At 41.3% G+C, this 26691-nt stretch overlaps 2 protein-coding genes and 1 pseudogene across 3 annotated transcripts; 1 reads left to right on the top strand and 2 right to left on the bottom strand.

The window, feature by feature from the left end:
• The first annotated feature begins 914 nt into the window (after nt 1–914).
• On the top strand, nt 915–16052 carry si:ch211-1a19.3 (uncharacterized). Its single transcript, XM_056378543.1, has 5 exons — nt 915–1440; nt 7592–7688; nt 12496–12649; nt 12982–13145; nt 14154–16052. Coding segments are annotated over exons 1-5 (744 nt in total). The 5' UTR covers nt 915–1113; the 3' UTR covers nt 14156–16052.
• Nucleotides 16053–16204: 152 nt separating this feature from the next.
• LOC130170942 (cocaine- and amphetamine-regulated transcript protein-like) lies at nt 16205–20076 on the bottom strand (annotated as a pseudogene).
• On the bottom strand, nt 19713–26098 carry LOC130170862 (survival motor neuron protein-like). Of its 2 annotated transcripts, none has more exons than XM_056378541.1 (10): nt 25945–26098; nt 25632–25709; nt 24160–24264; nt 23431–23619; nt 21892–22083; nt 21425–21538; nt 20937–21083; nt 20704–20850; nt 20112–20148; nt 19713–19992 (listed from the first exon to the last, which is right to left on the bottom strand). In XM_056378541.1, exons 1-9 carry the CDS (start codon nt 25999–26001, stop codon nt 20113–20115), a joined length of 1065 nt encoding a protein of 354 aa, XP_056234516.1. In that variant the 5' UTR covers nt 26002–26098; the 3' UTR covers nt 19713–19992; nt 20112. The 2 variants fall into 2 exon arrangements, with proteins under 2 accessions (XP_056234516.1, XP_056234517.1); XM_056378542.1 differs by having other exon boundaries at nt 20937–21080.
• Between the last annotated feature and the right edge of the window lie 593 nt (nt 26099–26691).

Genomic DNA, 26691 nt, shown 5'->3' with positions numbered 1-26691 from the left:
GGTTGGGGGTGGCGGGGGGCTGGGCTAGTCCTGGATATGGACCAGGACCCCTGGCTCCTGGCAGGAATTACAGATGTTTATAGAGATGTTGTTTGGTTGTTTCCAGGAGTCCAGAGACTGAAGCTCTGCCCTCGAACACACTGTGAACCAATCACAGCTCAGAGAGGCGGAGGGGCCTGGTGGGACAGGGGATGGGGGTCTGTGCCAGCTGTGTGCCAACAGCTGGCCGGAGGTCAGGAAAGAGTGAGAGGTACTGCTGCTGCCTTTCTGACTTTTCAGAAAACTATTCCAGTCGTTCTCTGTCTTTTCTTTCTACCTGTCTATCTCTCTCTCTCTGTCTGTCTGTCTGTCTCTCTCCCTCTCTCTCTCTCTCTCCCTCTCCCTCTGTTTCTCTCTGAGTTTCATTTCTTAGATTTCTTGGCCTGAAATGTTTCAACTGGAGCGTTGTTGCCAAAAGATCCACATATTTTCAGTTAGAGTTCATCCAGGTTCACGGCTCTGAGGCTGGGAAACAGAAACAGAAAGCCACAGTGTTCCACACACACACACACACACACACACACACACACACACACACACACACACACACACACACACACAGAGAGACACACCTCACACTTAAATGAAACTTTCCATGTGAGCAGTGTGTGTGTGTGTGTGTGTGTGTGTGTGTGTGTGTGTGTGTGTGTGTGTGTGTGTGTGTGTGTGGCTTCCCTCTGATGTTGTGACTTTCCTGTTGATCACTGCGTCCTCTCTGGGCACGATAAAACTGACATGGAGAGGAGGAGGAGGGTGAGGTTTGGGGTGGGGAGGCAGTGGGAGGTGGGGTGTTGGACTCAGGGGGGGAGGTGGAGCGGGTGAGGCAGGGGGTGTGGCCGTGGGTTTTCCGTCCTCCTGTCACCCTGTGAGGGAGCCCCTCCCTGTGTTTCTCTCCAGCCTACAGCGAGCGTCAAGCTCACTTCAACCTGAGCGCCTCACTAAGAGCAGCTGCTCCTCCACAGCTCGTCCTCGCCAGCGTCAGCCTCAGCCTCAGCCTCAGCCTCAGCCTCAGCCTCATCTTCATCTCCATCTCCATCCTCCTCCTCCTCCTCCTCCTCCTCAGGTGTTCTCCCCATGGCGGCCTCCTCCAAGTCCTCCCAGAAGGCAAAGAACGTGGTGCTTGCCCTGTTGCTGCTCTGGTCCCTGGTCTCGCTCATCATCATCGTGGTGTGGTCGACATCTCCGGACTGGAAGGGTGTGGCCCACTGCAACAAAGAGCTGCAGGGCACGAAGGAGCAGCTGAAGATGTCCACAGCGACATGGAACAATAACAAGGTGGCTCTGGAGGAGAAGGTGGAGAAGACGAGGGAGGAGGTGGAGCGCAAGACCGCAGAGATCCTGCTGCTGCAGACACACCTCAACGCCACAAACGCCTCGCTGGAAGAGTGTCGCCAGGAAAATGTGAGTGACTGAGTTTATACACTGTAAAATAATTTGCTGGTTTAACAAGTCATACTTTGTTTTCTAAAAGAAGAAAACAGCTCAAACTGTGTTGATGATGAGACAGTTTCTTGTGACAAGACAGAACAATATATAACATTTAGAAAAGTTGATTTGTAGTGAAAACAATAAACTGTCAGATTTATGTAGTGTCTTGTCTTTGGGGGAAGTTAGTTTTCATGGTTACAGATATAAAGCTGAAGATTAAGTTCCTGGTTGAACCTGAATCAGTTTCTTTCCTTGTATTCATCTCTGTGTTTGTGTTTCAAAGCAATCTAGAATTACCTCCTTGTTGTTTCTGCCTCCTCCACTCAGACTAGTTTCAGGTTACATCCCTGTTTATAAAATATGAACCATTTGTGGGAAATTTTGTCATAATTGCTGTGTGAAGTCTTGAGTTATGGCTAAAAAGTGTGTTGTTAGGTCGCCACCACCTTTAATTTTGACCACCAAAATCGAATCAGTTCATCCTAGAGTCCAAGTGAATGTTAATGAGAGAGCTGATTTTTTCAGTTGTTTAAATTTATTTTGAAAGGATTAGCCGTAAGTTTTCTCAGCTGATGAACGTGGTTTCTTGTCAGTAGCAGGTGGTGGTGACTGTCTCCTTTGTTCTGATTGATCTTTGTTTTTATAAAACATGAGGTTATAGTACGTCCTCTGAGCAGCTACATCTTCAGGGCAGACTGTAGGCTGCAGTGAGTCGCTATAGGAAACACAGGCTGACAAGGGGCTAGCTGGTTAGCATGCTCACATCAGTAGAAGAAAAGATTGCTTTAATAGGTTTCCACCTCACAAGACAGCTGTTGGTGAGTAAAGGAATGAAGTTTGATGCTGAACTCACATGTGAACAGTTAAGGTGACTCAGCAGATAAATATCAGAGGAACTAGTTGAGCTACTCAAGCTGAAGGTTTTATGTTGTTGGGTGTGTGACCCAATAGCTGAGTGGTTAGGGAGCTTTACCATGTGGGTAACTTCTCTTTTTTCTGGCACATTTCCTGTCACCCTTGACTGCCTTATCAAATAATAAAACCTCAGCTCTTAGCTAATTGGTTCCTACTGAGGATGTAAATCTTTTAAAACTCTGCGCAAATATAAAGTTTCTTTTTTTTTTCAAACAGGAGTCTAGAATTAGCAGCGGATTAATCCACATTTGGTGTTGTAGTGAGTATTTGAGGCAGCAGGACTTGGAATAAACTACAGTGTGTGTTCATGATAGTGCAGCAGGGAGTCTGACTGATTAATGGTTAGTGGGAACAGTGGAGCTCAGAGGAGTCAGATCCACTCAGTTGTTGTTAGTGGGAGGTGTTCATGATTTTAACATTATCACAAAATTGAAATTGAAAATAGCTTCTAGAGTAAAATTGCCACATTTCCAACCGCAGCAGCCCCACCCTCCTCAGAGGAACACTAACAAGTTCAACATGTCCTCAGCAAAACATGTAAATAACACCTTTACAATTGTATGTGGAGAAGGATCTCGGAACGTTCCAGGATCTGGACTGAATAGAAACCTCTTTCTAACCTGACAGAGTGTCTGTGTGAAGCTCTGATATGAACTGGTGTGACCTCCTCTTTACTCTGCTCCCTCCGATTTCCATTCCGGGAGAGTTTCTGCTGCTTCCTGTATAAGGGGTTTGAATAGTTTTTCCCTCTCAGTGTTTAAACTGAAGAGACGTTCAGCAGTTTAGTTTAGCTGCTTCCAACTTTTCCAGCTTCATATTCTCTGAGTTGTTGGTTGGAAAAAGTGAGTGTTTGCCTGTATTCCCTCCCTCCTCCTCCTCTCGTGGTTCGCCCTGACTCATTCCTCCTCCTCCTCCCCTCCTCTCCTTCACCTCTGCTCTTAATTTTTTTCCTCATTCGACTTCTTCCCTCCAGACTGGCGTTTTCTCTCTGCTCATCCTGTGAAAGCCTCATTATGTAGGACACAGTAACATGTATAAAAACGAAAGAGCAGACTCTCCCTGCTCAGGTCTCAGGTCTTCAGCAGTGTGGGGGGTATTTTCTGTCCCCTGCTGGAGCAGCGGCATCTGCACTGCTGACAGGAAGAGGCTTAACAGACCAGCTCTGTCCTGGGATGACCCCTCCTACCAGTGGACAGGAGGATGGCGGCTCAGCTCTCATCCTCAGGTTTGAGGTTCGAGTCCGACCCGTGGCCCTTTGCTGCAGGTCATCCCCTCCCTCTCTCTCTCTCTCTCTCTCACTGTGTCTATCCAAATAAAGGCAAAAAAATGCCCATAAAATAATGAACACACATCAAATGTGCAGTATCACTTATTTGCTGCAAATATTGATATATTTAAATATTTGATTTGTACATATTATTATCTATCATTTATCCTTTTTAAATTCTTAGTATTTGATATTGACATTTTGCAGTTTTTTTTTTTTGCACAGTCCACTTTGTTGCTGTAATGCTGCAAAGTTCCCCACAGTGGGACTAACAATGTGTGGTCTGATCTGATCTTTAATTGCTGAAGAGAAACTCTGACATCATGTCTGTGTTTTGGACAATCTTAAATGTTACCTTTATTTATAGAAACTGAAATGAGCAAACGTAAAACATTTCTTGTTAAGCTGCTGTCAAACTCTGGCTTTTTGTTATCTGGTACTACATTACCCAGATTTCACTGTTAACGCTGCATTTTGACCTTGCATGTGTTCTGTAAACATGATATCAAACTCCAACATTGAGCACTGACACACGGTCACCGAGCAGCACACGAGCCAAAACAAACCCTCTGTGTGCGTGTGTTGTTGTGAAACATCACCAGTCGAGTCCTGGACCAAGTCAGGGTCCACGTTCAGACAGACTGGCTCTGCTGCATCTGAGAGTCTGGAACAGCAGGGTCTGTAGGAGGTGGCTCCTCAGACTGAATGGACACCAATGATGTGTAATCATTAGGGTCCAGCTGAGTCCTGATCCCAGACCGACTTCTTTTAATATTAATTATCTTCCACCTCAAAGTCTGATACTTGTATTGAACTAATATACGTGTCTATATGTGTATCAGCCTCAGGATGTTCATTCACACTGACAGGATATTTTCAGAGAACTGACTGTTTCCTGTGTTCAACCTCAAAAACCCCAGACATCATTTAACCCCTTCAGGCCCAAACTCATCATTCCTACAAAATAAAAGCCTTACCAGTGAGAGCAGTTGTGTTTTCCACCTCCTGCTCTGAGTGAATCCACCTGAATTTCAGCTGACCTCAGAGCAGCTGACAGTCATGTTAACCCAGTGAATGCTGGGTAGATAGAGACGATGATCAGTGATTGGAACTAGAGCCTGGAGCTGAGGCTCTCAGATGTGAAACGTCTGAACCACCTGTGATATTTGCAGCTGTTGTGTGATATTTTGAGGTGGTGAATTTTTTGGTTCACGTGTTTTTCTTTTTTCAGTTTTATTGCTTTTGTTTCAGGTGAACTAGTGGGAGTCAGTGTGTGTTTGATATGAGGTTTATTTTTTGATCTTGACTGTTAATAATACTTTTTTTTTTTTCCTGAGCTTAAATTAATAAACTAGTTTTCCTTCTGGAGATGAATAATCAGCTACATGGCCAAAAATATTTGGTCCATCGGAGGTTTGGCTCCTGTTGGATGGGACTTTAGAAATCCCCATTACTGAAACTAAGAGGCTGAAACCAGGAGAATCAGGCTCAGAACACATCAACACATCAGTCCTCCTTCACCAGGTTATACACTTGGCCCTCCAAACCCAGATTGATCCATCAGAGACAGTGAAGCCTCCATCAGGCCTGTTAAACCTCTGGTCAGGAAGCTCCTGGTGATCCTTTAACCTGCTAGTCAGTGTTAAACCAAGTACGAAAGATTCTTACAAAATTAGAAGTTACTGAGCTCTGGAGATGAACAGCAGATGTCTGCAGTGGATCTGTTCGAGCTGTGACTGATTTATGGACCAGCTAATGATGGATGAGTCTGAGGCAGCTGGAGCTACTAATTAGGGCGTGTCTACATTCTCTGTCTCTCTTTTTCAGTCTATCTCTGCTGTAGGAGTCCTGGAAGAGGTAAAAGAGGGTTAAAGGGGTTCCTGATAGTGTTATATTGTTACTGGAGTGTGTTCCAGGAGTCCTTCAGGAGGTAAAAACACTGTAGTCCTTGTTCTAGTTCTAAGGGGTCCTTGAGAACCAGTAGTTCTTCAAGAACTTGCAACACACAACAGACACTGTCATCAGGCCAACATACAGACATGCTTTATATCTACCTACAGTATCTACCTTTTAGGACCAGCTCAGGTACGTGTGTGTGAAGGTCTAGGTCCTGGTTCTCCAAGAGAAGTTGAATCGATGGATACTGAACTTTGTTGTGGATACTTAACGTTTGACCTCTGATCCCAGAGACTGACCTCAGCTCAGGTACAGGTGGTGTGGAGCTGAACCTTCTCTATGCTCTGACCTCATCTTCCTGTCAGTAATCATCAGAACTACTAGTGTGAGCTGGTTACGTTCAGATCATAGCTGTGGTTTGATTTATATTCCTACAACAGAGCAGCATGAAGTGAGGAGCTTTATGCAAAGAGGAGTTCACCGCTGTACATCACTTCCTGTTGAGCAGTTTCAAGTGTTCAGTCTATGGTGAGATCACTGTAATAACATGACATGAGTACAGGACAGGGATGACTGGTTCAGGTCCAGGTTTCCTTAGAAGATTAGAAGTCCCCGGAAAGGTTGCAGAGGTCCTGAGGTTCCTGATAGTGTTGTATGGTTCCTGGAGTGTGTTCCAGGAGTCCTTGTAGGAGGTTATAGCAGGATTTGACAGGCTTCTAGTGGTCTTAAAGGATGTTCTCAGTGTCTCTCAGAAGATTCATGTTTCAAGAATCCTTCAGGAAGTTTTCAGTCATTGAGAAATATCTGGGTCCGTCATTCTAGGATTCTAGTTGTTCTTGAGGTTTTCCAGGATTCCTGAATATTCTGGAGTGTTGAAGCAGTGAACCTGTGTCAGATGATGTGTTGATAATGAATGAAGCACTCACCTCTGTCGGCTCAGCTGTCTACATTAGTGCTGTTGTTATGAACCGTGTGAGTACACAGTGTATATTGTTATGAACACTGTGAGTACACAGAGTGAACTGTTCAGTGTTATGGTCTTGAGCTCCTCAGGGTGAAGATGTTTGTTTGGACTATTCCTTTAAGAGCAGGACTCTGCTGGTCTAACTATAACTCCTGCGTTCGATGAAAGGAATGCTTCTAAAAGCCGTTCTCAGAGCTGAGCCGTCCTGCTTTCTGTCACCATCTCAGCTCCAGGAGCAGACAGTCTGAGCTGGCCTGGCCCAGCATGGCCCAGCTAAAGGTGTGTCCTGTTGTAAAGGTGTGACAGCGAAGGTGCTGTTGCTTCCTTGAACAGTCTCTGCTCTGAGCTGCATCATGATAAATGACGTTTATTACAAAACAACAATAATACAGAAAAAAGTATTTGAACCAAAATCAATGTGGGTGGAGCTAGTGTGATAGAAGTGGGCGTGGTCAAATCAACAACTCCAGGTAAAAAAATCATCTCAGAGACGCTTTATTTTTGACAAAAAAGCTTTTCTGTACAAGAGTCAGGTGTTGAGCGAGAGCTCCAGAATAACGAGTTGATAAACTCATTGCTTTCGTGTCTTGTCTTGAAGAACTGAAATCGCCTGAGCAGGTGTGCACAGTGAGGTTTTGTATTATACTCAGGGCTTGAACACTTTGGTTCCTTCATCTGTTGTGACCTTTGACCTTCTGCTGTATCATAAGCTTTGATGTAGTTTCTTCCTGTTAGTTTCTTTTCAGGTTTAACACCAACCTGCTGCATCTGACACATTAACATCATGTTGAATTATGTTTATTAATGTCTGTGATAAATTAATCTTTACTTTTTGTTCAAAGCAAAGATTCCAGGTTTGTCCTTTTTTAAGGACATAAACAAACATTAAAGATTAAACATTAAAATTCAGTTGTATATATGTAAATCCTCATTGACAGCCATTGTAATTTTTTCCACTAAATGCTTAATTTGTCAGAAACCATGACAGAAACTGTTCCTGATACAAAAACCAAAAACCTGAGACTTGTGAGTCTCTCAGTAACATGTGTTTTCTCTCTGGGTGTGTTTGTTTCATGCCTCAGGTCGGCCTGAACAAGAACATCAGCGTCCTGCAGGAGAACGTGGAACAGCTCCGTCAGACGGAGGCGAACCTCACAGCTCAGCTCAGCCAGCAGGAAGGTAGGAAAACCTCCGTCACTGCCATGAAAGGAGACTTTCTCAGCCAGCCACCAGTGGTATTCTTAGCTGCATTTTCCCCTCTGTTACCATGACAACCTGTGAGTCATAGTAAACAAACACACATGATTGGTTGGTTTAAAAAAAGCAGGACTGTGGTTCTGCTCTGAGAGACGAACAGAGAAGAATTCAAAGAATCAAAAAGCACAAATCATATGAATAAAAAATGATCTGAATAAAGTCTGAGCAGGAACACGACCAGGTATAAACATCAGGTGTAAACTCAGGTATGATCTTCAGGAATGTGAGGAACGAATGGAGTGATAGAAGGTGTTAGGAAGGAACAATGGAAGGAAACAAGGAAATAAGGAAATAAGACTGAAAAACAATTAAGTAAAAACAAAGAAGGAAAGAAAGTGGGAAAATGTAATTAAGGGAGGGTGGGAGGTGAAAAGAGATATGTAACAACAAATTAAAAGGAAGGAAACAATGGACAAAGAAAGGAAGAGTGGAACAAAACCGATAAAATAAAGGAAATAAAGAGAAGAATCAAAGGAAAACTGAAAAAGGAAGAAAGAAATATAATAATAAAATCTGAAGGAAAGTATAAAAGAAGAAAAGCAAAGGAGAAAGACAAATAAAAGAAGGAAAGACATTCTTTAAAAATGTTCAGATTTTCATGATTGAAGGATGGAAAGATAACAAGGAAGAACAGAAGAAGGAAAGAAGGTGAGGATTAATGAAATAAGGTAAAAAAGATAAAAAGAGGAATGAAGGAATGAACAAAATTAAATAATTAATAAGAAAGAAACGGAAGTAAATCAATAAAAATGGAAGGAAGGAATGAAATAAAAAAAAGTGAGGAAAAAATAAATGAAAAGGAGTAGGATGAAACGATTAATAAGGGAAGTGAATAAGGAATGATTAAAGGAAAAGAAGAAAACAGCGATGTAGTAGGAAAGAGAAAGAAAAGCAGAGAAAAAGAGGGAGAGAAAGAAGGAAACTGATAACAGAAAACAGGAAGATTGAAGCTAAAAAAAGAGAAAGTAAGAAGGAAAATTAAAGAAATAAAGAAAAGAATAAGGAAAAGTAAACAAGAAAAGAAGTGTCCCGATTATAATGCAGAGAGAATGAATAAAGTAATGAAAAATAGAAGAAATACAGGAAAGGAGGAAGGAAAAAGATAAATAAGAAAAGATTACACGAGGTTCTGAGCTGGTAAATAAAGTTAATAGAGAACTGCAGAGTATATCTGTAACCTGCAGGATGAACTCAGGTTTGTTCTGTATAGAACAGTTCTATGTAGTACACGTCTGTGTAGAACAGGTTTGTTCTGTACAGAACAGTTCTATGTAGTACAAGTCTGTATAGAACAGTTCTATGTAGTACAAGTCTGTGTAGAACAGTTCTGTGTAGAACAGGTTTGGTCTATGTAGTACAGTTATATGTAATACAAGTCTGTGTAGAACAGGTTTGTTCTGTGCGTTGGAAACTGGAGTGGAATCAGCGGCTCTCCACAAACAGCTCGCCTCAGTCAGGACTTTGGAATGTGGGGTTCCCTGTAGTGATGTCAGGATGGCAGCGCTACGCTAACACTAACAGCTCAGAGGAGAGAGGGAGGAGTTCCTGCTAGACTTCACACCACCACTCAACATGGTCACAGAGTCCAGGACTAACTGGAAACTTTTTACTAGCTGGATTTCCCTTCAGAAGAGAGGCTCAGAGCCTCCTCTGTTCTGTTGACTCACTGACCTGTTGTTACTAGAGCTCCAGAGAGAAGCCTGAGAGAGGAGATGTAAAACTACACTGAGATGAACCACAAATATATCTTCTTATGGATCAACACTTAACAGAGGTGTAAAATGTGAACCTTTAATCACTGACGAATGATGAAAGATAAACCTAATGAGATTGAATCTGGGATTTGAGAGGATTCAGATTCGATCCTGGATTCAGATTCAGACACCTGCTCTAGTTAATTGTTGACAGGGCAACTCAACAATGCTGGGTTTAGTGTGAACCTACAGGAGGTGACGCCTTAATCAAACCTGTTCTCAGCTGCTGATCCTCGGAAACCAGGACTAATTTTCTGAATTTGATTGACTTTACTGAGAGAAGCTGAAATGATCAGATTTATTTCAAATAGAGTTTGTGCAGCAATAACAAAGGCTTACAGACTGTTCACTGTAAAAACTACAAATACCTGAAGATAACTTGTGTATTTTTGTGATTTCAACATCCTGACGTCTTTAACAAGAAGACTAAATGACCTGCAGAGTGTTTCTGTCACAGTGAACTATGAAGTGAGGTCTGTTGTTGCTGTTAATGGGGAAAAAAGGTGTTTTCCTTTGCTCATACTCTCCAGAAGCAGCTGGGGCTCAAACAGTGGCCTGATAGGAAGTTGAGAGACGCTTTATTGAAGGTGACTTCCTGCCGTGAACAGTCAAAGGGAAACCACTTGTTCCTGTCTAAAGCAGATTTGAGAGCAGCATTGTATGAACAGGGAGCTGCCGGCCCCGATAAACATCACTCACTGTTTAATGTCAGAAACACTTAGCTCACCTCAGAGCAAGGGTTTGTCTCCAGACTCTGAATCCTTCAGGACATGAAGTTTCTGAGCCTCAAAGGTTTAAATCTTTAAATCTGAGATTATTTCAGATTTCAGTTTTTAATAGAAGAGTATAAAATATTAAACTATAATCCAGAGAAATTACGAAATTCACTTCTTTATTTAAACAGAGGCTGGCTGAGACTAAGGGCCAGTTGCACAAAACACCTTAAGTTAAGTTTATCCTTAAAGTCTGAAGGTTAAGGTTTCCTTAAAATACAAACAATTGCACAAAACACCCCTAAATTGTCTCCATATGGTAAAATGTTGACTTAAGTATTTAAGGTTTTCTTCTTATCTTACTCTAAAACTTGAGGAATCACTTAAAGTCAGTTACACCACAAAAACACCTTAGTGGCCAAAGTTAACTGTGGTGAAGTTCCTGCCAAAACAACAGGAGGATGAGACAGCAGCTTTCTTTAATGTTACACACTTCCCAAAAGTGTTAACAGGTATCAAAAGCAGCAAATTAACGGTCTCCGTGGAAACATTAGAATTTTACTGCTGTAAAATCACTTTCACTGTTGTAAATTACTCCCACAGCTAAGGAGAAATAAAACTTTAAGTGGAATATTTAAGTAGAAATCTTAAGCTTTTTTTGTGCAACTGGCCCCTGGATCTCTACTTCAGGATATAGTTCTCCTGGTTCCAGTTCTCTCAGGCTCAGGATCTGAAACCACTTCTCTCAGGCTTAGGATCTGAAACCAGTTCTCTCAGGCTCAGGATCTGAAACCAGTTCTCTCAGGCTCAGGTTGAACATGTATCAGCTGATGTTTAGAATGAGGCAGTTTACATAGATAAATAACATCTCACCTGATCATATGATGTAATCCTGTAACCGTGGTAACGTCTCTGTTGTCGACAGGAAGGTTCATAATAAGTGATGAAAACTGACAGGAAATTATTTTATTTTCAGTTTTTAAGGACTGACCAAAACCAGAGCCAGAGAGCAGGTCCACTCAGCAGCTCCTCCCGTCTACCTCCATGTTCTTGTTGTTGTTGGTTTTGTTGTGACATTCAGATGATGTCACATAAATAAAACACACTTTTTTAGGTTCTGGGAAAGTATAACAAATGTAAAAGCAGCAATAATTAAAGTTTGACAGTTCAGTGATGATCAGCCTGGTCAGAGAGAAGCTGTGAGTCTGGATGGATCGGGTTCATTTACATCTCACATCATGGCTTTTATTGACTGAGACATTTAACCACATATGAGTATGTAGAGTGTGAGAGGAGAGTCCAGAGTGTCTACAACAGTTTTAATCTCAGAGCTCTGCAGAGTGTGGACAGAGGGTGTGGGCCGGGACAGGTTCCATTTAGTTTTGTCAGGATTAAAAACCAGCTGATGTTTGATAAGAGATCTGAAGGGAAAGGAGCTGAACTAATGATTCCACCTGGTCCTGGGTCAGTTTTTAGATCGGTCAGGATTGTTTAAAGAAATAATCTCACCTCAGCGCTGAATTCCTCTTTTGTTTTAATAAGAATCAGATTGTAGGACTAGGTCCTGGACTCAGGAACTGGTTCAGATGCAGATTTTGGCAGCAGTCTCACAGAGTCAGGACTGATCCAGATCTGTACATAAACAAGTTAGAGCAGAGAGAACATGGGGCTGGCAGGTCCGGTCGTTCCTGACATTACAGAGAGTCGACTCAGAGATAAGACTGGACGTGACCTTATAAGTTCATGTAGACCCGAACCAAACCCTGCTCAGATTCTCCTGCTCCACCACTCTGCAAGGCGTGGTGTCACCAGTTTCCCAGACCTCCTCCAGCTCTGATCGCAGGGAGCTCCCAGACCCCCCCCACACCCCACCCCACCCCTAGTTACTGTTGCTATATTGGACAACTTTCCATCAACAGTATCACTACATCAGGACTTAAACAATAGGAAATGGTTGTTACCTAAACAGAACTTTTTCATTTCATTCTTCACAGTTTGTCACAATAATCTGAAATCAAGGTCCACTTACTTGCTTATTTCAGCCACTCCTCATGGTCTTCCTCAGCACTTGTTTTCTCAGGTGTCATGTTGTTGTGTTCAGTGAGTTCAGGAAAGAAGAAAATCCAACTCCAACATTAAACATGAGACTTTCTTCATATGTCAACGAGCTGATTCTTTTGATTTCATGACGTTGAAAATAGTTTTATATTAATATTATAATATATATTAATTTTTGATGTGTGTGTGTGTGTGTTTGTTCAGATCACATCGAGGCGCTGAAGAACAACCTGACCCAGGCCTTCCATCAGACCGAGGCCAACTTCAAGCTGAAGCAAGCTGCTGAGAATCAGATGTTTGCGGCTCAGAGTCAGACCAAGGCCTGCGAGTCCCAGCAGCAGTACCTGCAGAAGCAGCTGTAAGTGAACGCATCACACGCACACACTACATTGAGGACAGAGTGAGAGCAAAGCTCCAGGAAGACACGCCCCCTCCACGATGACAGGTTACATCATTTCAAACAACACAGAGGGGAACATGGCATCAGATAAAGAACAGCAGACCACATTCTCAACATGCATGTCTACGTCACCATGAAGGACATGAGACTCAAAGTCTGAGCAGAGCATGAAGGTTTTTTCTTTAGTTTCACTTTCTGTGTTTTCAGGTTGAATCAGGCTGGACAGACTCTCCTCTGGTGTGAACTAATGAGTCATTAGTTAATAGATTTCTCTGTTTGTGTGTTTACAGTCAAAAGTGTAAAGCTGACTCTGAAGCATCACCAACTCTATCAGTATCAACGCCGCAGCACAAAACCCCCGCCCCTGCCACAGAGGACCACTCGGCTGCCTCGCCCCTCGCTGGTATTCCTGCACTGCTGCTGCTCGCCTGCAGCACTCTGCATCTGATAAACTGTGAGTCTCCGTCCCAACACACACGATAACTACCACATGACTCTGAATCGGGTATGACTCAATAGCCACGTTTTGACCAAAGAGTACCTGGAACTTTTAGTTATAGGTTTTAGTTCCAGGTACTTTTCTTCAGGAACTAAAAGGTTCCTGTGGCCCATTGTTGTCTGTGTTTCCACTCTGGCCTAAAGTCCCAGGGAGATGATGATGACGTATGGAAAAGAAATGGAGGTAAATGCACTACAACTCCAGTCCAGTAGGGGGCGGTGAGAAGAAGGCAAAGGCTATACAACAACGATGACGCCAAAAAAAAGGACGGACAGGCCGGCATTATCGTTTGTGCGACACTACACTTAGCCTGTTAACAGAGGAGATTCAAGTTGTGCTGCTGTTGATTGTGCTTTTTTGCAATGCAAACTGATTCATTGAATCAATGCTGGAATGGCGGCGAGTGTTAGTTGCAAAGCGGATTAAAGACGCACATCAACAGTTTAGAATCAAAACAAAACAGCTTGCAGTTACGGGCTTTTGAACATGGCTGGTGAAATAAAATGCAGCAGAGTGCTCGATCAGTCAGAAATGTTGAGCACTGCAGACCACACCCCCCAAAGTTCCTGAACCTTTGGAAAGTACTACCCCCCGACCAGGGACTTTTTTGGGGGTAGATCAATTACCCCGGACTAAATTTAGACCCTCGTTCCTCAAAAGGTTCTTGGTTCCTGGGGAAGGTTCCTGTGGTGGAAACGCACATAATGAAAACCAGCAGAGACCACAGAGTTCCAGATAGCACAGACTGCACCCAAATGCATCTGTTGGTAGATCTGGTAGTAGGGTGTCATAATGCATTCTGGGAAATGTAGGAGTTCAACTGATTATTTAATAATCGGCTGATTAATAAATAATAAGCTGATTATTCAGTTAATTAAATGATTAGAGGTTGTAATAATGTTTGTGTGTGTTGTTGTATTAGTGTGTTTGTTTTGTTGTATTAACGTGTGTGTGTGTTTTCAGGAGTGCCGTTTGGTGATTGATTGTTTCGGCGGCAAGCACTGTGGTCCAGGACGAGGGCAGAGCCTGGACTGATTTACTGACTGCTGTACAAAATTCCTGTCAACGCAACAAACAAACATGTCGCCACAGAGACGCTGACATCACACTGTCGTATGATTGGACACAAACTTTGCTTTAAATCGAACAGCTGAAACATTTGCTGACCGTTAGAGACTCTGCTGCCTCACAGAGACCAGTGTTTCTACTTCCTGCTACTGGTTTCTACTTGGTAACTACTTTCTGTAACTGTTTTCTACTTCTTGCTACTGGTTTTTACTTCTTGCTAATGGTTTCTACTTTGTGTTACTGGTTTCAAATTTTTTAGTCCATTAAGAAAAACATTTTCACTCCTGCACCAGTTTTTAGACAACTTCCCTCCAGAGACAGTTCATCAGTGTGACTGTCAGGTTCACTCTACATCCTCAGGGTCTACGTGATTAATTAATGACAAATCAGGGTTTTTCCTGCATAGAGAATTGGGAGGCGGCCGTCTCCGTCAAATTTGGTGGCCCCTCCGCCTCCCAACCAAATTTTAGTACTTTTAACTGCAATTGCAGCTGCACGCCACTACGGCAATCTAGTGCCTCTGTATCGTAATCCGTGCATCAAGCAGAGCCATCCGAAATTACCAAAGAAGAAGAATACGAACGCGCTGGATTTTCTGCCTGCGGAAGGAGGCGACCTGAATTGAGTGCAGACATAATTAGTTCTTCAATTATGGGGAAAAAAAGTTAATTCATGTAACTGACGAGATACGGTTAAGTTGTAAGGAGTGAAAGTAGGCCTAGTTCTCAAGTGGAAGGTGCCCCCCCACCCCCCAGTGTTACGGCTTAGTACCACCCCCGCCTAATTTTTGTCCAGGAAAAACCCTGCAAATTAACCACTGAAGTAAATATGAACTCCTCTGAGACAGAGACTGTAAAGTTGATTTATCTTTGTTTTTTAATGTTTTTCTGTGACAATAACGAAGACTCAGAAACCTCATGTTGTTTATTCTGTCAGACTGAAACCAATGATTGTCATCATCATTACATCTGAGAGGTATTTTCTTTAATAATCGATCGATTGATCAGTAAATAAAATCTTAGTAAACATTAAAAATTTCTCATGTGAGAATTGAGTCATCTGCTGAACTGGTCAAATCATCTTTGATTATTGATCATCGCAGATTAACAGCTTCAGTCTGTAGAGTTCAGGTCATGTGTCTGTTCTCAGCCAGCTGTTCTCTGATGTTTCCTGTGGAGGGATGGAGAGCTAAACTCTAATGATCAGCAGGGTCACAAGTGAATTTTGATACTAAAGAAGATAAATAAAAACCTGTTTACACCTGAGACTTCAATCTGATCTGAATCTAGATGAGAGAGAAAGCAAAATATGTGCGTGAGGATTTTCATAGAAATAGAGAGAAATTTTAATTAATGTTTGAATTCGGTTTACTGTAAATTTAGAATAAAACAAAACTCAATAAACAAAGTATTGAAAAAAAAGATATGAAGAGAAATCAGTGTAAAAGCTGATGGAGGATTTAAATATGATTGACAGCTGGTTTACAGCAGCATCATCATCAGTGACTGACAGTCCTGTCATGGACTGAAGAACTGATCCAGATCAGGATGGTCGGGCATGAACAGGGTCAAAGTGTGTGTCAATGTGTGTGAATGAATTTTTTCTACTGTTTGTTTTTTGTATTGTTGATTTTGTTTCTTTTGTGCTTTTGATGAAACTCACAGCTGAAGCTTCGTAACTGCAGCAGAACAACTTGACTTTTAGAAGCTTTTTCATTGTTTTAACTGATGCAGGTTTGGGATGGGGGGGGGGTGTTAATGAGATATTAATAAACCTGAGGAGTTTGTAAAACTACAGTATTTTCTTTGTTCCATATTTCGCGCCTGATTTACCAGAGGTCATAGTTCAGGGAATGACAGCAGGCATATAAGTACAGATATTAAGTACTTATTTTCTGCTCCTTCAGAGGGAGATCTTACACTTTTTACTGCTTTACATTTTTCTAACAGCTGCTGTTCCTCTTCAGATGACGATTTGAAATGAAAAAGAACCAAGTTTATAAAACACAAAACATTGTTAGAGATTAAAACAGGTCATTGACTTGTCTCATCGTGTTTCTCTCAGTTGTTTTTTTTATCTTGAAACTAAGATTTAAACTAACTGTTCAAGGCCCAAAAAAGAAAAATGATCCAATATTTCATTAAAAAACAAGTTTTCTGAGGCTGAAACATGAAGCCAACACTGAAGAACCAAGATGGCAACAGTAGAGCAGCTCGGTCTGTGGTTAACACCAGTGTTGACAGGACTGATGTCACAGACACTGTTTACAATAAAAAACAAAGACCAGTGGCGTTTTAAAAAACCTTTTATTTTGTAGGAACTTGTGTTTGTGTTTCCTCTCTACAGACATTTGAGGACACTGAAGTTACAGACGCTTTCTGTGGGACACTCACATCTTCCCAACCCTCGAACCTTTACGCAGCACGCAATGCTTACCTGCATCATGCATCTCTCACACACACACACGCACACACTCAGGTCAATCAAACAATCTATGGCTGGGTCGCTCCCTTAAGGTCTAGTGTGGGAACATCAGCTAAAGTGTCTCTAACGGAGCCCATCACTTCCCCTAAGGTGTCCCACAGCTCTGCAGGTGCTTCTACAGGTGTGTCTGTCTCTGTATCTGGAGCGAGTTTCCTTCATGTTCAGATTTGTGAGTCTGTGGAACTCATGTATAAAGGGGAAGTGATGAACACAGAACCAGTAGGATGTCCTCTGTCTCCCTCTAGTGGTCTCTGGTCATGTTTGGAGGAGACGGCTCAGTTTGTGCTGCTCAGACTTATAGAACTTTAAAACAGATTGTGGCTCTGATGTTCCTGTGAGCAGCACAAACCCTCATCACCTGAGACAGAGAGGGATAAAATGAGTGAACTGAGCCTTTAATTAGTGCCACAGGTGCTCAGCTCCGAGGCATCTATTAATATTCCTTCGGGCTTATTATTATTCTTCCGCCAAATTTTGGCGCGTAACTTGTCCCACAGCTTTGAGAAAACCCCGGTAATATATACATCAAAACGTGCGTCTTGATCCCGAAAGAGGTGCTAGGACTTTTGGTGTTATAATTAAAATAGGAATGCATTGGAATTTTCTTTAAAAACCCACAAAATTTCACCTTTTTCCTACAAAATTTCACATTTTTTCTGAGTCACCCAGCTCTCTCATACCTGCACGTAGAAATGTGATTCAAAATATAAAACGGAGGAAAACTTCTGCTCTCTCCAAAACACAACTGTTTTTACATAATTTGAAACTCTGAGCACTCAAAGGAGGAATGGAAATCACTTTTTCTTCAAAGTTAGAGTGAAAGCGTCAGTTGGCTAGAGTGCGTGAAGCAGTTAAAAATAACCTATATATTATAAATATATTTTTATTTTTAACTCGAGCTCACGGCCAAACCGTAAAAAGGAGACAAATAATTCTGAAAATGTAGACATAGTTGTTGGGATTCATAAAATGTAACTTTGACAGGCAGGGTCTGCACAACATTTAAACGGGGGTGCTGAGTCCGGCAGCAATACCTGTCTCACTCTCATTGACACCTAATGTAATCTTCTTTTTTTTTCAAAAGAATCTCACTCTGTCTTCGCACTGAGCTTCCTCACTCATTTTAAGGAATATCTGAATAAAATAGAGACTGTAGAAACTTCTGGCTTCAGTGTCTGGCACGGTCTTTTCGGTTTTTGAAAAGAAGTAAGTGTTTTCTCATAATTTGCAGTTGTTTGAAGCCATGTAGAAGCCAAATTCTGGGTAGATTTTCACATTGCCATGGCAACGGCAGCTCCTGACCTGTGTGTGTGCGTGCGCCTAGCAACCAGATAACCAACTCTCCAAGCTCTGCTAGCTTTACATTAGCCGCATGTTAGGTCTTAAATTACATTTAGTTAGGTCTTAAATATGTAAGTCCATTTACTGCTTCCTTCGTTGCTTTTTGTTTTGTTTTGTTAAAAGAGTGAATGAAGTTGTGACGGTCTCCGCTGAGACAGAGGAGAGGAGAAGCTACTAGCCCTCTCTCGCTGTCACTTCTAGTCGCGTTGCTCTCCTCCCCAGTAATGTTAAATTTAGCACTGAAAAAGACATAATAGTGGTAATTTAAATAGCGGTTCATGGGATTTATTAACCCTCAGGGGTCCCTCTGTCCTTTTTTGGACATTTTCTTCACTTTTCTTTTTTGATTTGCTGATCATTTTGGCTGTTACAGCTGAAGGTATGGATTTCTGCAAGAAAGTGTCTTTTTTGACATATTTTTAAAATCTAATGTCAGTTACTGTTACAGGTCTATTATACACTGGTAACACATTTTGTACCCTCTGGGGTTCCTCGCGTCCAAAAAAGGGCACACTAAGAAAATGCTATAAAATCATCATATATCAATATTTTTTTCTGCTTTTTTTGCATAAATCTCTTAAACCACTTCTGTTCTGCTCAAACCTACCAAATGTTTATTAGTTTTCAGGATTTTAACCCTTTAAATGCCAGTTTGAAGACATGTTGCCTCTTGTTTTATTAAAAAAAACAAGACAGAATATGAGATATTTCCCACATAATACATGATGGAGGGATGTGACTGTTTTATATCAGAGTCTTTTATATCAAGACATTTCTCAAAACCAGAATATGATCAGGGTGACTTTTGAACACTGGAAATAAATCATGTACTCATCCCGGCAGTAGCCCCCGTGGCACTCAAAATTTCCCTGGAATTTTCTAGTTATGAACTTATGTTCTTACTGGGGGGAGTCAGCCGAGCTTCTTCTCTGACGACGGCAGCTGTTTGCTCTGTAACTTCTCCAGGATGTCCTGTAGAGCTTCAATCTGGAGGGACAGGTTATTCTTCTGTTGATGAACCAATCAGTGATCAATCATTCATCAGTTCATCATTTCCAGCAGCCAATAAAAACACAGCGCACAGGACACTCAGATCTCCACATCATCATCATCAGTGAACACCTGCTATACTTCCCTACTCACCAGCTCCTCCTCCTCCTGTGTCTTGATGTGATCGTCAAGACGCTGGACACCTCCGTCTGTCCTCTGGACTGAGGCAGTCTCACACAGGAGAGTTTATATGTTGAGTGACCTGTGAGGTCATGGGGAGAGAAGCCTCTGCTCCTTCAGACAGGAAGTGACGCAGGATTTCTGTGTGATTTTGAGCTACACGTTAAAGTCTCTCATGTTTCCTGATCAGACAGTCTGATTAAATCTATAAAATTAAATTCAATCCAAGACACGACACGAGAGTCGTGTATTAATCAATTTTAAGTTATCATTTGGACAAAGTCACATTATCACAATATTATAAAATAATTTTATCAAAAAAAAGAAAATATACAGGAGTGTAAAAGTCTTATTGTCAGGAATAAAAATGTTTTTGTTTCTATAATAATAAATCAATAAAATTCTATACCTGACCCTCCTCAAAGCTGCTTCACAGTGAAATAAAGATGAGAAACAGAGTCGTCCATCTTTTCTTTAATAACAAAATGTCTTCATTTCATTTCTAACAGCAGAGTTTCAGTGATACACAGACCCTCAATAAAACTCTACACAAGCAAAACAACATCTGAACTCTCAACACAAACTACGTCCGTTGGACCAAACTAGAGCAGTGTCTCCATGGAAACAATCAACTCGGAACAAACAATTATTTTAAAATATCAAAAACAAAAATGTACAAGTTCACTGTGAAAGACGACGAAAGTCCCAGGAGCTTTTCCTCCCATGATCCTCTCTGGCTCTAAAGCAGGAAATAAACAACAAACTAAAATAAAACTGATGTCTCGTGAGTTTGAACCTGTGAGCTCAGGTGAGGATCAGTCATGTTAGTACCTGTGTGTGTTCAAAGTGGCTTCTTACCTCAGTCTTTAGAGGTCGACCTGAGCAGCTGCTGAGCCTGAAAAACACACACACAAATATTATACATTGTGATTATTAATAATTAACTAAATTTTTTTGTGCCAGATGTGATGAAATTTCCTCTGTTCCTGATATATCATGTTAAAAAGAACGTGAGGCAGAGACCTTGACCTTGCTCACAAAATCTAATCAATTCTTCCTCGAGTCCAGCTGAAGGTTTGAATCAGATCTGAAGTTCATGAGAACAGGACGGACAGACAACAACACTCTAAAAAGGCAGCACTGCTTTATTTTTGACCAATCATGAAGTAGAGAAGGATTACATGTTAGGAAGCTGGTTCTGGCCTTTCTGGATTCAAATTTACAGAAACTTTAATTCTGCAGATTATCACTCTGAAGAGCTGAAGCCTTCACACTGTTGATTCGAATGAAAGCTCTGACCAGAAAAATCAGAGCTCATTTTAAAACAGGATTTTAAACCAAACAAATCACTTCTCACCAAAACATGAGTGTGAGTGTGTGTGTGTGTGTGTGTGTGTGTGTGTGTGTGTGTGTGTGTGTGTGTGTGTGTTGATGATGACATCATACTGACCATGAAGCTGCCAGTGTGGAAACCACACATGTACCAGAGCATCAACATGCTGGAGGTGGAGTCGACTCCCGTGGAGCTGCTGGACTCTTTCCCTCCAAACGTCCAGAGAGGAGGAGGAGGGGGAGGGGGGATGAACGACAGGGGGTCCTGGAGACAGACACACTGTGAGACTGATCATCATTACTGAGCAACATTAATGATCTGTTCACTAACGATCAGTGAATCAGTTTTACCCCTGAGCTCGACTGAGGAGGAGGAGGAAACGGAGGAAAGAGAGAGAAGCTGTGATTGGTTGGTTTTTCTGCTTCTTCTCTCTGTTGGTGTCCTCTCTTCTTCTCTTCTCTCTCTTTACTCTGAGGACCAGGTCTCTCCTTCCCCTGCTTACATCATGATGACATCACATCTGTCCACAAACATCTGTCAAAATAACAACTACCACCTCAGACCTGTCAGAGCACCTATATTTTATATATATATTTATAAAGTCCTTATTATGGTCATAACCTCCCATGACAAAATTTACCAAAAGACCACTTGATTGTTTAATTAATACACAATAGTACAATAGTTGTGATTATTATAGGATCATATGGGAATAGGAATATAGGGTAGTTTTCCAGGATATGGGACCGTGAGCTCTGGGTTCAGGTTGAGGTTGAGGTGTTAAACAGCTCATGTCCAGCAGGTGTCACCACTGAGATCTGATTAAAGTCAGACTCACCCAGGAGAAGCTATGATCGTCCCTCCTCTCTCCCCTCCTCTCCTCCTGCTTCTCCTCTCTCCTCCCCCTCTTCCAGTCAGAGTTATTGATTGAAATTGACTTCCAGCTGCTGCCCTGCAGAACGTGATGGTGGTCAGTCCAGATGTTAACATCAACACCATTTAATTTCACATGTTGTTTTCATGTTTCCATCAGGAATCATTTTTCAATCAGAGATTGATCTGTTTTTGTTTCAGGAGGCGTTCGAGACCTCAGTGTTCTGGTATGTTCAAATGGAATTAGAAATGATAACTCTCTCTTATTGAGTGTGTGAAACAGAAGCATAATCACAGCTGATCAATGTGACCACAATCAAACAGAAACTGGAGGAATGAAAGTTTAAATCAAGATCTGATCAAAGAATAAATCAGCAACACACACATCACTCAGGTCTGATGTGTGTCCCAGGTCCTGGTCCAGGTTTTTACCTTGGTGGTGGATCTGCTGGCTCCGTGGAGCTCATCTGGGTTCAGCAGGCTGCTGATGTCCTGCTCCTCCTCATTGTTGTAGTCGTCAAATCGAACGCGGCATCGCTGACCTTTGACCCACAGAACCATGGCTGGATAAACCAGACCATCCTCTGAATACACCGCCCGACACCGAGAACCAGGACTCCAGTCCTGAGACATATACGTCAACCAGACTCTGAAAACATGTTTTACTCACTGACAAAGTTTAAAGGTTAAACCAGACTCACAGGTGTTGTCCTGACACCTGACCCTCAGTCTTAATTTTAAAATTTTTCAATCCAATTTTATTTATAAGCACTTTTTAAAAACCAACACAGACGACCAAAGTGCTGTACAATAATAAAATACAAAAAAAAAAACATAAGCAAAAAATCTCACATTAAAAGTACAAAAAGAGATAAAACATGTAAAAACAACAACAGTTAAGCAATAAAAAGGAAACATCTCAAACTGTAAGGAAAAGAGGTGCGTTTCAAGAAGAGATTTAAAGACAGCAGTGAAGAGGCCTGCCTAATGTGTAAAGGCAACTGGTTCCAGAGTTTGGGAGCTGCAACTGCAAATGCCCGATCTCCTCTGAGTTTAAGTCTAGTTTTCAGGACCACTAAGAGCAGCTGATCAGCAGACCTGAGAGACCGTGATGGTGCATGAGGTTGAAACAGGTAAGAGAAATAGGATGGAGCAAGACCATTCAGGGATTTATAGGCAAACAGGAGGATTTTGAAATTGATTCTGAAGCGCACAGGGAGCCGACGGAGGGAGGCTAGAATGGGGGAAATGTGCTCTCGCTTGTTTGCTCCAATTAAAAATGCGAGCAGCAGCATTTTGAACCAACTGGGGGGGGGGGGGGGGGGGGGGGGGGGGGCAGCAGAGCAGGGGGAAGAGGTGAGGTGAGAGTTCTAGTGGTCGTGACCTTATCAACAAAAAAGTGGAGAAAATGTTCACAAACTTCAGAGGAGGCTTCCAGAGAGAGGGACAATAAGAATAGAGTTAATAGTACTAATTAATTTCAAAGTTATTATTGAAAGCAGCTGAGAACTGAACAGCAGTGGAAGGGTTAAACATGTGACAGCGCCGAGCAGGAGCGGACAAACCACATTATAAAACAAGATCAAGTGTGTGCCTGTGTTCCTGTGTGGGACCAGTCACAGACTGCAAAAAGAATCAATGAGACCTAAGAAGTCTTTAGCTAACTGCTTATTAGGACAACATACATGGATATTTAAATCCCCGACAATTACGACCCGGTCATATTTGGGCAAAATTTCAGCCAAGAAATCAGAAAAGTCATTTATAAAGTCCTTATTATATTTTTAATTGCCTTCTTTAAGAAATTGCTAATCGTAATGCAAAACATTTCTGAATCTATAGCTTAAAAATCACTTTTCAGTTAAAGTTGGAACAATGATTGTATTTCTCATTTCATTTATTGACTCAGGTCGCTGACCATGAATTCCCAGAGATTAAACATTTTCCCATCTGATGTGAGGTGGTTGTTACCTGGGCGCTCTGTCTCTGCGTGCACGGGGCTGCTCTCAGTCTCTGGAGTGCGCTCAGTTCCACGTCCTCCTCATTGCCATAGCTGTTGAAATGAACTCTACAGCGCTCTGCGTCCAGAGACACCACGGTTGCCGGGTAGACCAGCCCGTCCTCTGACCACACAGCCTGACAGGGAGCTCCAACCTCCCACTGATAGACACAACCAGTCAGAGATGACCTCACAGTTTGGTTCACAGCTTCTTTAATGAGTAGATTAGCAGCTGATGATGTTAATTCATGATCAATCTTTATGACAATTGTGACATTTTACTGTACTGAGTCTACTCTACGTACATGGATCCACACTGCGTTCACAAACCAATAGAATGATTACCTACTATATGGCTACACTGATTGGGCAAAGTATATCATGTGTCTCTCACCTCAAGCCATCAGTCAGTTGATATGACCGGGTTTAATTGGGTGTTAGGTGTTATTTGAATTTTTTGATACTAGTAACAATACAATGAGTTTAATTACAGATACCATAACTATTTTTTAAATATATCATGTAATACATAATTTTCAGTCTGACCTGTTTATATTCATGAATAGAAGTAAAAGTTGTCAAATGAAAAAACATGGAAGAAACTATGGTCCTGGTTTCAATCCAGCAGGTTACTCCAGTTCTTCATTTTAAAACTGGTTCTATAAACCTGACCTGTCCTGACCCATCTGTGGAGTTGTTACCTTTGACTCAGAGGTGAAGGTTTCAGCTGCAGGTAGACAGATTGTCTGTCCGTCTTCCTGCTCCAGCTTCTCTCTGCTGCCCTTTTCCTCTGTCAGCTTCACATCCTGCACAGACCAAGAAACACTGAAAATGATCAACATATCCAATATGTATTTAAGTGCAAAAACAAGATCCACCAGACACCAAGTTTGTGCTTTCCTGCTTGTGAGTGCAAATTTACCCGTCTGTAACATTATTGAAGTTCATCATGCATAACTTATATGATCATTTTGAGCTTTAGAAACTGCTGAACCTGTGAATTAAAACTCACCACACTGCATTTTTTAAGATAGTCTGTGCTGAATTGATGATTATTGAATCTTCTACATGCAAAACTGTTCAGCATTCTGAACTGATTTGTTATTAATCTTAGGTTATTTCCTATCATATATGGGTGGTAAGTTTGAAGTATGGCAATTTTAAATTTCCAGAATCTTGAATGAAGTTTTGTGGACTGTTTTCTCTTCCCATGTAGAACTGACAATTTAACATTTTACTGGTGACACCTGACACACCAGGAATCATAGTAGTAACATGTTTAGTTATTAGTCACTTCTGTTATATTTGCAACAAAATATAGTTTATGGTTATTTTAGGCAGCTGAGTGTTTTTAACACCAATGTGCCGTTTTTAAATTTCCATAATTTTGAATGGAGTCTGGTACAGCTAAACCAGCGATATTCTGTTCTATTAGCAGCAAAACAATAACATGCAAAAGTCTAAATTAACCTCTGACACCAGCCTTTGGTCATCACGTATGGGCAATGTGTAAAAATGATGCCGATTTTTTTTGGCATTTTGAGTTTAGTTGAAAGTTCTATCTTGACGGAAATTACCGTTTTATCTGCCAATTGACAGCCCGGAGAAATTACAGTTACACAGGTGAATAATTATATCCATATTTCTGTAGCTGAACGTAAATATTTACGATTTTAAACCAAAAGTGAAGTTTTGTGGACATCACTTGTAAAAACAATTGACAATTTGACAGTTTACCATATTAATGGTGCTAAGTGACACACTGGAGTTAGTTACTTGTGTTATATTTGCAGCAGAAGCTGAAGTTGTGATAACGACCTTTAGTTATTTCTAACACAGATGACAGTTCTTAACAGTGCGTCGTTTTCAAATTGCCATATTTTTGAATGGAATTTGGTCGAATGTTCTCTCTTGACATTTAGAACGTTGACACTGTTCTGCTGTTGCCCATGACAACTCTGTAAAATTATAGAAAAACCAGCGTAATTTCTGTTCTATTTGCTGCAAAACAATGATATATAAAAGTCTGAATGAATCTCTGATAACAGCCTTTGGTCATTGTCTATCACGTACGAGCAATGTTTAATAACGATGTCGATTTTAAATTGCCAGAATTTTGAATAGAGTTTGGTTGAAAGTGCTTTCTTGAAAGAAAAAAAAAGGAAAAACGAACCTGTGATAGTTCCAAGGTGTTTTCAAAAGTTTCCACGAGTGAAGTTTCGTCTTTAACAGCCGCCGGTTCGGACTCCACCTGCAGGAGAGAAGATTTACAATTTGCCATCGTTTGCCACGAAGAAGCTAACCTAAACCTACTATTACCAACTAACCTCGGTAACGTCAGACAAACCGGCTGCTCCGTTTCTTTGTGTTAATTAGCCTGTAAGTTTGTAGCTAGCTAAGGTAGTTGAGTTACGAGGCTAACAATCGTTTCCCGTTAGTAATCGGTTTTCTTCGTGACCACAAATTAGAGAATAGTTATAACGTACCGGCTCCACGGCTCTGTCAGTAACGCCGTTTTCTGTCGGTTCCGTCATGGCTGTCATCAGTTAAATAAACGATCATTTCACACAGGTAAAAGTTTAACCGCCATAACTGACAACCGACAACACCTGTGTCAAGTTTACCTGATATTAGGAGAGAAGCTGCCGGTTAGACCTTTCAAAATAAATTGTCATTGTCGTTGTCATTCACCCTTCAGTATAAACGACATTATTTGTGACAGAATTAACAGAATTAATTATAAACGTCCTGCTTTTATTTACAAAGGTTTATAAAGTTTAAGAACAATAGGTTTCTGTTTTTTTAAAATGTGTTTTTAGACCATAAAAACATTTTTTTAAATGACCTATAACCTCTAACAACACCCTCTTTGATTTTTATTTTGATGTGTATTATTGTTTAGTTCATTTGTGCTGGAGGCATTATGTTTTTGGGGTTCCAGGAATTTTCTTCAGATTTGGTTACAAATATTAATTTGAACTCAAGGATTTGGTGGTCAAAGGTCAAAGGTCACTGTGACCTCACAAAACACGTTTTTGGCCATTCACTAATTATGACAAAATTTAACACAAATATCTATAAGGATAAAATGATTAAGTGATGACATTTTATATCCAAAAGGTCAAAGGTCAACTTCACTGTGACATTATCATGTTCTGCAGAGACAAGGAGAGACTGTGACCATGTTTACTGTGACTTGAGGAGCTGATTCTAGTTTTTCTTATAGACCTTGT

Source organism: Seriola aureovittata, chromosome 6 (genome assembly GCF_021018895.1).
Source record: "Seriola aureovittata isolate HTS-2021-v1 ecotype China chromosome 6, ASM2101889v1, whole genome shotgun sequence".
Taxonomy (NCBI): Eukaryota; Metazoa; Chordata; class Actinopteri; order Carangiformes; family Carangidae; genus Seriola; species Seriola aureovittata.
This window is presented reverse-complemented; position numbering and strand designations above follow the sequence as displayed.

Coding starts and splice junctions, on each gene's coding strand:
- si:ch211-1a19.3 (XM_056378543.1), top strand. CDS start 1,114: ATGGCGGCCTCCTCCAAGTCCTCCCAGAAGGCAAAGAACGTGGTGCTT. Junction 1,441..7,591: donor AAGAGTGTCGCCAGGAAAAT/GTGAGTGACTGA, acceptor TTCATGCCTCAG/GTCGGCCTGAACAAGAACAT. Junction 7,689..12,495: donor TCAGCTCAGCCAGCAGGAAG/GTAGGAAAACCT, acceptor GTGTTTGTTCAG/ATCACATCGAGGCGCTGAAG.
- LOC130170862 (XM_056378541.1), bottom strand. CDS start 26,001: ATGACAGCCATGACGGAACCGACAGAAAACGGCGTTACTGACAGAGCC. Junction 22,084..23,430: donor CGCAGAGACAGAGCGCCCAG/GTAACAACCACC, acceptor TATATGTCTCAG/GACTGGAGTCCTGGTTCTCG. Junction 20,851..20,936: donor CTCCTCAGTCGAGCTCAGGG/GTAAAACTGATT, acceptor GTCTGTCTCCAG/GACCCCCTGTCGTTCATCCC.